The sequence below is a fragment of the Tachyglossus aculeatus genome, chromosome 18 (genome assembly GCF_015852505.1).
Source record: "Tachyglossus aculeatus isolate mTacAcu1 chromosome 18, mTacAcu1.pri, whole genome shotgun sequence".
Lineage (NCBI taxonomy): Eukaryota > Metazoa > Chordata > Mammalia > Monotremata > Tachyglossidae > Tachyglossus > Tachyglossus aculeatus.
This window is the reverse complement of record NC_052083.1, coordinates 29,808,987-29,821,859: the sequence shown is the minus strand read 5'-3', so window position 1 is coordinate 29,821,859 and position 12,873 is coordinate 29,808,987. Positions and strand designations below refer to the sequence as shown.

Here is a 12,873-nt window from a genome sequence, read left to right as displayed (position 1 = left end):
GCTGGGAGAGTTGTTCAGAAAGCCTATGGGGCATTCCCAGCCCCTTCTCTGCTGTGGTGCGCACACTTGGTAGGAGGAAGGAGTTTTGTGGTGTTTCTCACACTCCATTGTGTGGAAGCATCCCAGGGGTGTAGATGGGTTGGGTAGTTGAGCGGGAGGAAAACGCTGGGGCCACTCCGGGGCAGAGTCAGTGGCCCTAGCCAATGATCCTGCCCCTCACACCCCACCAACACTTGCTCTCTTCACTGAGATGCCAAGCCAGGGGCCAGTGTCACCCACACTAAAAGTTGGGGATGGAATCAAAATGGGAGGAGAGAGGCTGGGGGCAGGGCCAGATATTTCAGTGCCCTCCTGGCCTTGGAAAAATTCATTTTCCTACTTGTTCTTATACTGTCCCTACTCTGTTGTACTCTCCCAAGTGCTTAGTAACAGTGCTCTGCCCAGTTAGGGCTCAGTAAATGCCATTGAATAAATCATATTTATTGAGCATTATTGTGTGCAGAGCACTGTACTAAGCACTTGGGAGAGTGCAACGCAACAATATACTTGAAACACATTTCAATTTACTACTCCCTCACCTACCCCAGTCTAGAAGAGGCCCTAGAACCTGATGGTCTTGGTGAATTCTACTGTGAATCCTTTCTCTGCAGCTCTCCCACTGGCCTCCGCTATTGGTAGTTTTAGTACTGGTATTTACTGAGTGCCCAATGGGCCCAACCCACTGCCCTAAGCACTTACCTAGGTGCTTCCCAGCCAACTATCTCTTCTCAGGGAAGGTGGTGTGAAGAAAGCAAGCACATTTAAGGTGGGTTTCCTTCAGCACCATTCCTTTAAATTCCAGAACCCAATCTGGTCCATGGAGTGCCATTAAGGCTGGGTATACTTTTCCTGGTATATTTATGCCAACACCTCTAAAGCCCAGAGCCCTCTGAAGTGGGAGGCTTTGGCCTGGTGGCAGGTAAATCCCCTAGATAAAACCCTTCTAATGTAGTCCTTTGGGTCACTCATTACTGCAAGTGGGAATCTGGTCCTGAGGCAAATCATTAATCTCATGGCAGAAATCACGATTAAACTAGGTGACAGGACAAGGGAGGTAGCATGGCCTAGTGAAAAGTCAGGGGGACTGGGATTCAGGAGGTTTGGGTTTCTCATCCAACTCCAGCAGGTCCCAAGCCCATTTTCCACAGGATGCCATTGGACCCGAAGGGGAGGTTAAGGTAACTGCTTTCCCAATGCTGACCTGATTATCTTGTACCGTCTTCAGCCAGAGCTTAGCAGGGATCCACCTGTGTATTCTCTCCCAGTGCTCAGTACAGTGCTCTGCATACAGTAAGTCTCTTGGCTGCTGTGTGACCTTGGGCAAATCACTTCACTTCTCTGTGACTGTTACCTCATCTGTAAAATGGGGTTTAAGACTGTGAGCCCCATATGGGACAGGGACTGTGTCCAACCTGATTAGCCTGTGTCTACCCTAGCGCTTAGTACAGTGCCTGGCATGTAGTAAAGGGCTTAAAAATATTATTTAAAAGGAGCTTAATAAATAACATTATCACAGTCTCTAGCTCCAGGAGATGCTTAATAAAACTCAATTTTAAAGAAAGGGCCAAATTGAAGTAACTTCCAGCAATACCAGCCACTTGTTGCTAACAAGGGGGAGGACTGGCATTAATCCTGCTATTCTGACATGTTGCCACTGTCCTCAGGACAACAATAACAACAATAAATTGTGACATTTGTTAAACATTTGCTACCTCCTAACACCAGGGGTTGCTACAAGTACAGGAGACATAGTCCTTGTCTCATCTGGGGCCCACAGTCTAAGAAGGAGGGAGAAACAGGTATCTTATCCCCATCTTACCGCTAAGGAAAGTGAGGCACAGAGAAGTGAAGTGACTTGGCCAAGGTGAAGCAGCAGTCAAGTGGCAGAGCCAGGATTAAAACCCAGGTCCCTCTGACTCCTGGGTCCATGCTCTTTCCACTAGGCCACAGATGAGAAGAAGGGATGAAAAGCCCGGCTTCCTGTCTGTACCAACACAGACCATTCGGAGTTATTAGTAACCACAGCTGTTGGCACCTGTAGTGTTAAATAAGTCCAAGTGGACTTCTGGATTTAAAGGCTCACATGGCATAGTGGCTAGAGCCCGGGTCTGGGAGTGAGAAGGTCATGGGTTCTAATCCCAGCTCCCCCATGTCTTCTGTGTGACCTTGGGCAAGTCACTTCACTTCTCTGGATCTCAGTTCCCTCACCTGTAAAATGGGGATTGAGATGTGAGCCCCACATGGGACAGGGACTATGTCCAACCTGATTTCCTTGTATCAATCCCAGCGCTTAGTACAGTGCCTGGCACATAGTAAGTGCTTAAAAAAATGCCACAGTTATTATTATTATTGCTTCCAACTGCCTTTGCTTCCTAGAGCCTAGGCAAATCTGTCTAAGCCCTCCTCATAAAGCTGTCAGAGAATTGTGATCTTCCTCACCTTACCACTTAAAGCAAATGGAGAAGAAAAGCCTCGAGCTCTTTGGAGGAAACACATTAGAGAAAGTTTAAAATCTGCAGAAGACAACTATTTCTTACATGCAAAGCTTCATCTGATCCCAGCACTCTTGCATATAGCTCACAGATTTTCTTCTTCCTACAAAAGAATATAAAAAGGCCAAAGCATGACAATAAATCATTACAAACCCACACTAAATTCCAAAGAAATAACAGAACAGGATTGACATATGAAATTTCAATCTGTATTGGTCTTCAAATGCTTAAAGCTCATTGCTGTGAATCTTTGGCAGTTGTTTTCAAATGATTTAAAAGACTTGATTCATTTGAGGGTGATTGATCCAGAAGCATAGACTCTCTCTCTTTTATTTTTGCCTTATTTCACTGCTTAGCAGCACATTTGCCAGAGGGTAGGCTGGGTACAGAAAAAGACCAAGTCAAACTCAATTTCATGCACCTCAGGGGTGATTCTAACTTTTACATCAGGTAGCACCACACTAAACTGTTTATGATGATTGATTGATGATGCCATTCTCAGTCCCTAACAATATCAATCAATCAATCGTATTTATTGAGCGCTTACTGTGTGCAGAGCACTGTACTAAGCACTTGGGAAGTACAAGTTGGCAACATATAGAGACAGCCCCTACCCAATAGTGGGATCACAGTCTAGAAGGGGGAGACAGAGAACAAAACCAAACATATTAACAAAATAAAATAAATAGAATAGATATGTACAAGTAAAATAAATAAATGGAGTAATAAATATGTGTAAACATATATACATATATACAATATGTAGTATACAATACTAAGCCTTTGCTCAGTCCCTGAATGTTCATTGATTATGTTCCTCTGATACAGCAATTACAATACCAAGTCTGTTGTGTTGTACTCTCAAAGCTCGTAGTACCGTGCTCTGCACATAATAAGGACTAAATACCACTGATTGATATTCCCTAGGATTCCTGGAGTTTAGAAATTTTATGCAAGTTTTGATTTTTGCTGTAAAAAAAGTAATAATGAAGATGATGGTATTTAAGTGCTTACTATGTGCCAAGCATTGTTCTAAGCCCTGGGGTAGATACAAGATAATGAGGTTGTCCCATGTAGGGCTCACAGTCTTAATCCCCATTTTACAGATGAGGTAACTGATGCACAGAGAAGTTAAGTGACTTACCCAAAGTCATATAGCTGATAAGTGATGGAGTTGGGATTAGAACCCATGACCTGACTCCCAAGCCTGCATTCACTAACTTAGAAATGGAAAATGTAGCCATAGTAGAACATATCTTTATACTCTACTGCTTCCCCAATCTGCAGCTTATTTTAGTGTCGATCTTCCCCACTAGATTGTATGCTCCTTAAAGTCAGGGATCAACTATCGACCAACTCTATTGTACTGGACTGCGCTTTACAGTGCTTTACTACATGGCTCTGCATGAGGCCCATGGCTCAATAATCAACCAATCAACTGCTTGATTATTAAGCACTTGGAAGGGTACAGTACCAAAGTGTTGGTAGACACATTTCCTCCTACCAAGGACCTTACAGTGTATAACTCAGTCTTATGACATGCTCAAATGCTACGTGAACAAAATGGATAGCAGATGTTTTGTCAGGGCCCAGAATGGGCAGTTTCATTCCACCAAAACTGAACTTCAGAACTGTAAACCTTGAACTTTTACTTTGTTTTACACTCATTACTGGCTGTGGGCTGACTAGGGACTACTCCTGACATCCCCTCTGACAAGGAGGCAGACCTTTCTGTGTCCCAGAGCCCAGGGTGAGACCATGCTTGCCAAGACAGCCCTTTTTTTGTTGGTCACTGGACAGGACAAGGCTGAAACAAGTTTCACTTGCTATCTTTGGCCTTTTCTTTTTTTTTTTTTTGTTTGACACCATGACCCCGGCTCACAGAGATGCTGTAGCCCTAAAGTATTTCAGTTAAAAAAAGCAGCATTTCCAATTATTATTGATTTTGTGGGGGAATTAGAACCCCAACTCGTGGCCAGGAGAGATATTAACTCTTGTTACTCTGGCCTCTTCAAAGACCACCTGCAGCTTACAGCACCTACTCTAGCCTCTTCAAGAGCCATGCTCCTATTGAATCTGTGCAAGCAAAAACTGATTGGTTGACACAGTCTGTTCAACTATTAGACATTTTACAAGAATTTTTGCTAGGCAATCAGTTACCACATCACAGAATACCTCTGTAGATATAGCTTCTCACACTGCACAAATGTATCACGCCTTGTTAACCTGCTAATCTCAGAGATTTGGAAAACAACTTTACTAAAGAATTCCAATAAAAAACAAGCATGCACAGGCAGCATATTACCTCTCTTCCTTAGTAAGGCTAGCAAGTCGATGTGCCTTCCTGGTAAGGATAAATCTGTTGAAAAGAAAAGTTAAATTGGGACATCAGTTTGGTTGGCAGGATGCTGGCAGTACATACGTGAAGAGGGCACATATCGCTACGTTCCAGGTAAATTAATGAAAGAGTTCAAGTCACAAATCCTATTCTGGCCCTCTCACAAAAAGGAGCTGTATTTCTTATGGCCTTTGTGACTCTTTGCACAAACGCTTATAAGGCAGAAAAGCCAAATCCTTTATGACACACAAGGCATAATTACACTCTTCTAATATAACTTCCAGATGCCCTTATCAAACATAAAATAGCCTGTTAGCTTATCAAAGGACCTAGAACTACTGTAGTGATTTGGCTCCAACACAAAAGTAGGTGATAAATCAGCAGCAATAGTTTCTGGAAAGCACAGATCTAAAAACCATGTCCCAACTTGAGAAAAATGGACATCCTATGTGCCATTTCAAATATTGAATTACAGGAAGTGGCAGGTTGTTTATTGTGGAGAAGGTGAACTTTTGAACTTTGGGAGACGTTCATAATTTTACACCCCTTTTTCAACCTCTTTTAAGCCTATTCAGGCTCTTAGTGGTTCTAAAGTTTGCTTTCCCAAGAACATCATTAAAATTGGTGCTTTCTCTCAAATCACAAAGCTCGCACTGAGTTGTTCTTTGACCAGCTATCAAGGGTTTTTAGTAACAGTCCAACTTTCTCCAGGGTTTTATTGAGGATATTCAAATGCAAGCTTTTGGTTTGCTATAGTTTTATGATATGAAAGGGAAAAGTCCTTTCAGGTAGGCAAAAAGCAGTAGGCATAAATAGGGCACTGCGCAGGACTTTAAGTCCCAGTGTCCACTGCTCGGACACCATTCATTCAATCATTCATTCATTCGTATTTATTGAGCACTTACTGTGTGCAGAGCACTGTACTAAACGCTTGGGAAGTACAAGTCAGCAACATATGGGGACCAAGTGGGGACTATCAAGGAAATTTAGAGCCCTTCATATACAGTGCTTTGCACACAGTGCTCAATAAATATGATTGATTCAGGAATGACCATTTCTTCCTGTACTACCTGATCAATCACCAGGTCATTTATAGGCACTATTAAACGGCCAAGGGAATAAAGAGAGTAATCACTGCTATCTTACCAGTTTCTGAACTTGGGTGGAATTACTACTATTACTACCAGTGCACTAATTAGTGGGATTTTTGACTAAATTATCCATATGATTCTCTCCCCTTTGGCTTTACTTGGATTCAGAAAATACTTTGCACATCTCAGGTAGTCCATTGAACTTCAACATAAAGAAAAACAAGGGCAAAAGTTAGGACGATGTCTGTATTTAAAAGTGGGCTTTTAACCTCTTTGGGGCTCATTAGTGGTCTGAAACTATTTTGATTTTGGGAAGAAAACCAACCGGTCTTTGTTTCCTGAATAATACGCTTACCCCCTGATCCCATCATTGGCTAGGGAAACATTCTACATTTAGACAGTTCAGGCTCATTACCCCATAATGGCAGGCACGGAGTCATCTGGTTTGGTGTCATCTAAGGATATTGAAATTGGAGCATCTTCATCTTCAATGATCATACAGCCACAGTAATCTGAATGAGAAGAAAATCCAAACAGGTGAGACAGAGAATGTACTAGAAGCAGGTGTTTTGTCCATGGATGCAAAGGAGAGAGAGCTTCGCAGACCAGGTTCAGGGAGAGCAGCAGGGTACTTCCTGGACAAATCTTTTCTCTCTGATTCTCCCTCTGCCAGGGAAAGGTCTGCATCCTCCAAGGTACTGAGTTATTCCCATAGCTTTTACAAAAAGCCATCTGGCCACAGCATCAGTGGAAACCGATTTTCCAGGTGAGAGCTGCGGGTCTGGGAGGAGGAAGGAGGCGGAGAGTGACGTGGAGATACTCATTCTTCCCGACAATGGGAGAGAGAATTCTCTGAGGAGACCTCTCACATCTTCCTCAGGCCTTCTGAAGGAGCAGCAATCATCCAGGGACGGGAACTGCTAACTTTACGTACTCTTCCACTCCCCTGCCACTATTCTCATGGGTGCTGCTGAGGCAGTGGGAGGGAATCTAGTTTTTACGCACAGAATTTATTAAGCATTTACTTTATGTCAAACACAGTGCTAAGCCCTGGGGTGGATACAAGAAAACCACAGTCCTACATGGGGATCACTAGCCAAGACGGAGAGAGAAGAGACAGTGTATCCTCATTTTCAAAATAAGGAAGTTGAGTCCTAGAGAGCTTTAGTGACTTGTCCAAGACCAAATGGGACTTGAAACCAAGGAGAAGCAGTATGGCCTATTGGATAAAGCACAGGCCTGGGAGTCAGAAGGACCTGGGTTCTAATCCCAGCTCCACCACTCGTCTGCTCTGTGACCACAGGCAAGTCACTCAACTTCTCTGGGCTCAGTTACCGCATCTGTAAAATGGGGATCAAGACTGGGAATCCCCTGAGGGACATGGACTTTGTCCAACCTGAATAACTTTTATCTACCCCAGTGCATAGTACAGTGCCTGATGCATAGTAAGTGCTTAATAAATACCATTTCAAAAAGTCTTCTGCCTTCCAAGTCCACATTCTTTCCCCTAGGCCTCACCGCCTACCACTGGCATTTCAGATTCTTACATTTAGCCCCCTGGAAAGAGTCAACTATTTGCAGTAGAGTGTCTGGCCAATCCCTGGGGTGGGCTAGAGTACAAGGTAATCGTTAACAGGAACCTACCCATCTTCCTCCAAAAAGCCTCCTTGTAGTACATCATACACTTAATGATCGCTCCCATTGGAAGACGGTGGATTAATTGGTTTCTCTTTGGTGGCAGCTCTGGACTGAAATGGATCTTGGCAGTCAAACTTGGAGGGATGGCACTGATAACATATTTCCCCTGAAAAACACACCACACGCCCTTCTATGAGGTACAGGTTTGAAAGAGAAGTGGACATTTCTTTTCCTTTATGTTAAAGGACTTCGAGAGAGTACCCATGTGTGCAATGAAGCATGGGGAACCAAGCAGAAAGGAGAAAAGGCAAACGCCAGGAGCTAACTGAAAAACCAAAGACTGGCACAAGTCAATAATCATCAAACTGCAAGTCGGGGACAGGGTGGGTGGGGGGGGATCTCAAAGGCTTTCAAGGTGCTTGGACCATTAAAGAGAAACAGAAACATATGGGGCTGATTATATTTGGCTAAACGCTGCAGCAGACACATCCCCCATTAACTCCGGTCTCCTTTGGGTCGAATTCAATTACCTCAAAGGTCTCGTGGTTTAGCGTCTCCACAATGACATTATCACCTGACTGATCAATGCCGACTACGGGCCTCCCCAGCTTCACTAGGTCTCCGAGGCGTTCCATTATCCTCTCGCTCACCAGGCCAGAGCCTCCAACAAACTTTCTTTCCTGGAAGTAGGGGGGGAAGGAGGGAAAATAAAACATAATTAGAATGCACTCACACAAGTGGTAAACTGTGCACACTAATAAACTACAAGTTCTTATCTTGCATGGGTTTGGGTGAGCCATCCTGATGAACTGTTTTAATACAATAATAATAAATGTAGGACTTGGTTAAGTGCTTCCCTGTGTGTCAAGAACTGTGCTAAGAGCTGGAGTAGATTATTTTATTTGTACATATTTATTCTATTTATTTTATTTTGTTAATATGTTTTGTTTTGTTCCTGTCTCCCCCTTCTAGACTGTGAGTCCACTGTTGGGTATGGACCGTCTCTATATGTTGCCAACTTGTACTTCCCAAGCGCTTAGTACAGTGCTCTGCACACAGTAAGTGCTCAATAAATACGATGAATGAATGAATGAATTACACCATTGCCAGAAACCCCTGGACTAAATCAATCAATTGAGCACTATTTATTGAGCACTTAATATGTGCAGTCCATTGTACTAAGTGCTGGGAGAATACAATACAATTACCATAAATGTTCCCTGTCCATACTGAGATTACAGTGTAGAGTGGAGGAGAGACATTAATATAAATAATGTGTAATCTATAATTTAAAAAGTGCTGTGGGATTGAGGGCAGGGCCAATATCAAATACCTAAAGGTGTCAGATCCAAGTGTCCAAACAACACAGGAGGATTAAATAAGGCCCTTTGGATTCTATGCTCCTAAACAAAAAGAAAACTCAAGAAAACATGGAAATAGGATAAAGTTAACACCATTTAGGAAGTCCCCTCCAGGGATATTTATTTGGGCGCTGAGTTCCAGCCCAGGAGATTGAGGGTGAAGTCCTTACCTCCTATTTTACTTGTGTACAGTGTGTTGTTGCCATGGCTAATAAAGGTTTTCTTTTGGTCTGTGGAAGTAGTTACTGATCCCAGGTGAAAGGAAACGAGGCCTGCGAAACCATGCAGGGAGAGTTGTTTTCCTGGTAAACTTTTACTAAAGGAAGTAGTTTTATTCAATTTGTGAGGGAGAAGAAATGAGGGTTAGGACTTTCCTAGACTTAGTTTTTTTCCTTAATAAATGTCATCATCATTATTATCACTGTTTTTGTATATGTTAAGTGCTTGCTATGTGTCAAGCACTGGGGTAGATACATTTTAATCAGGTTGGACACGGTCCATGTCCCTTATGAGGTTCACAGTCTAAGTAGGAGGAACAGACCTTTAATACTCATTTTGCAGTTGAGGAAACTGGGGCACAGAGAAGTTAAATGACTTCTGCAAGGTCACACAGCAAACAATTGGTACAGCTGGGATTAGAACCCAGGTCCTCTGACTACTAGTAGTAATATACAAGGCATAAATGCTTTGGATGAGGATTTAGTGGTGAAGTATTTTACCATCAGCATCAAATTCCCATAAATATCCTAACAACCCCCTTATCTCCAAATTTAAACAAAGATAAAATAAAATCATCTTCCAGTCATTTAATTTTTTTTCCCCACTTAGAGGTCATGGCAAACTAAAGAACAAATAAAATACATTTATGGTACTGGAATGTCTCAATTAGTTGGGCTCTGGGTCCTCTTAAAGACCCTTTCCATCTAGTGTAGTCCTGATTTTATGTTTTATTTTCCCTCAAGAAATCGATGCCATTTCACTAATGGTCTGACCTGTTTTCCAGGCGTCACTTGGCTAAACTGAGATTTAGCTTGACTTGCCCCTGCTCAATGCGCCTGACAGATACCAGCATCTAATAAATGTCAAGCAACCACGGTAACTAAAATGTAGGATTAAAGCAGCGGCTAGAAAAAACTGTATTGTGAAGGAGAGCTCTTTATGACTATGAATTTTGGCGAAGGAGCAATCATTTGTATTTATTGAGCACTTACTGTGTACCTAGCACTGTACTTAGCGATTGGGAGAATACAATAAAACAGAGCTGTTAGACATGTTCCCTACCCACAACAAGTTTATAGTCTAGAGGGGGAGATCTTGAAGGAAAGACAGACATTAATATAAACTATGGATATGAATCATGTCTACAAACCCAATTGTACTTGCCTGTTGTGTGACCTTGGGCAAGTCTTTTAACTGCTCTGTGCCTCAGTTTCCTCATCTGTAAAATGGGAGCTAAGTTCCTCCTACTTAGAATGTGAGTCCCTAAATACCATAGGCATCCAACCTGTCCAACACCTTGGAGATAAACTACTCACTGTATTGATTAGTGGGTTAAGTACTGGACTGGAAAGATGGATATGATTAGCCTTTGAATTTGGATCTCAGTTCTGGCACTGATTTGCTTTGCCAACCTAGAAACGTCTTCTGAGCCGTTAACACTCTCTTCTTCATTGGCAAAAAGGCGGTAACCCCAGGGACCAGTGGACTACAGAGGGATTATATAAATTCAGATGCTGAATTATGAAATTTTCCTCATTGATGCTGTTAGAAGCACTGGTAGGAACCACTCAAGTAACAGTGAGGATGGGTAGGCTGACACACCCTATTTCTGCAACTCACGGAGATGTAGTAAAATCAGTGCTGTAAAGAAAGGATGCTGACAAAATGAGGGAATTACATGGTCATTTCCCTATGGATCACATGTAAAAAGTCACCAAATGAAGGGACTAAATGCCTTTCAAATATTAAAGGAATCATTTTCCCTCCAATAATAATGTGCCAAGTACTGTGGGGTAATAATTAGGTTGGACACAGTCCTTGTTCCCAAAGGGTTCGAGTTTTAAGAAAAAGGGAGAATAGGAATTCTGTCCACACTCTTCAGATAAGGAAACAGAGATTCAATCAATGGTATTTACTAAGCACTTACTGAGTACAGAGCACTGTGCTAAATGCTTGGGGCAGTACAATACAACAGAGTTGACAGACATGATCTCCGCCCTCAAGGAGCTTAAGAGACTAAGGGAGGAATTTACAGTCTAGTGATTTGTCTTCCACATCATGGCTCACCCACTTTCTGTTGAAACTTCAGTGATACTGTTCTCTCCTGGTTCTCCATTTCTCTTTCTGCTCCTTCTCAGACTCTTTTGCTGGCTCCTCCTCTGCCTCCACCCTCTAGTGGAGTCCCTCAAGGCTCAGTTCTGGGCCCCCTTCTATTCTTCATCAGCACCCATTGTCTTGGAGAACTCATTCTCTTCCATGGCTTCAACTACCATTTCATGGATGATTGTCAAATCTACCTCTCCAGAACCTGATCTCTCTCCTCTGCAGTCTCGCATTTTATCCAGCCTTCAGAAAATGTCTACTTGGGTGTCCCGCTAACACCTCAAACTTAACATGTCCAAAAAAGAACTTCTTATCTTCTCATCAAAGTCCGTCCTACCCAACGCTGTAGACAAAGCTGTTATCCTCCTTGTCTCTCTCACAAGCCTGTAAACTTGGCATTATCCTTGACTCATCTCTTTGATTCAACCCACACAATCTGTCACTAAATCCTGTCAGTTCTACTTGTGTAACATTACTAAAATCCACCTTCTTCTCTACCCAAATTGGTACTATGCTGATTCAAGCACTTACCCTATTCCGCCTTGACTACCTCAACCTCCTCACTGACCTCTCTGCCCACTCCAGTCTATACTTTGCCAGCCAGATCATTTCCCAAAAAAGTGAAATCCATGTTTTTCCACTCCTCAAGAATCTCCAGAGGTTACCCATCCAGCACCACACCAAACAGAAACTCCTTACCATCAGCCTTAAAGCTCTCAATCAGCTCACCCACCTCCTCCTACCTTACTTTGCTGATCTCCTCCTATAACCCAGCCCACACATTTTGCTCCTCTAACTCCAAACTACTCATTGTACCTCAGTCTCATCAACATTGTCACAGAGCCCTTGCCCATGTCCTCCCTCCCCGCTTCATTTATGACAGAGCACCTCCCTCCCCACCTTCTAACCTCTATTAATATCACATCTTCAAGAGGACTTCCCCAATTAAGCCGATTTCCCTTACTCCCTCTCCCTTCTGCATCACCTACGCCCTTGGATCTCTACCCTTTAGGCACTTGATATCCATCCCACTCTTAACCCCACAGTATTTACGTCCATGGCCGTAATTTCTTTTAATGTCTATCTCCCTCTCCAGCCCGTAAAATCCCTGTGGTCAGGGAACATGTCTACCAACTCTTGTTCTGTACTCTCCAAAGCGCATATTACAGTGCTCTGCACACAGTAAGTACTCAATAAATGCCACTGCTTGAATTATGTGACTTGCCCAAGGTCCCTCAGCTGGCAACGACAGCCCTGGAACCAGAACTTGGGCCTCCTGACTCACAGTTCCGTACGCTTTCTGTGTTTCAACCAATACTGTGGCAGCATATAAGCTAGTTGACGTACTCTGCCAATCAAGGTGTCTGCATTTCCCATGACACAGGTCAAATGATTTTCTGGCCCTTCCTGAAGGGAGGAAAATGTGCTTTCCAAATCCAATTAGAGGTTATTCACAGTAAGATGCATTTCCTATCTTTGAATCCTTCGGTTTTATGGAGTAAACAGGATGGGAATGAGTTCTGCCTTTCCCTAAAGTGCTGCTGACCTCATTCTCAAGTGGTCGTTTATTCATTTCTCCAAACATCTAAGAG

At 43.0% G+C, this 12,873-nt stretch overlaps 1 protein-coding gene across 1 annotated transcript in view; it reads right to left on the bottom strand.

Moving 5' to 3' along the window:
* The window catches only part of MAOA (monoamine oxidase A), a 56,282-nt gene that overhangs the window by 4,385 nt on the left and 39,024 nt on the right, over positions 1 to 12,873 (bottom strand). Inside the window, exons 7-11 of the mRNA XM_038759990.1 lie at positions 8,129 to 8,278; positions 7,605 to 7,764; positions 6,376 to 6,472; positions 4,837 to 4,890; positions 2,577 to 2,634 (exon numbers count right to left, since the gene is read on the bottom strand). Of these exons, the coding sequence (XP_038615918.1) occupies positions 2,577 to 2,634; positions 4,837 to 4,890; positions 6,376 to 6,472; positions 7,605 to 7,764; positions 8,129 to 8,278 (519 nt within the window). The remainder of the gene's footprint in view (positions 1 to 2,576; positions 2,635 to 4,836; positions 4,891 to 6,375; positions 6,473 to 7,604; positions 7,765 to 8,128; positions 8,279 to 12,873) is intronic.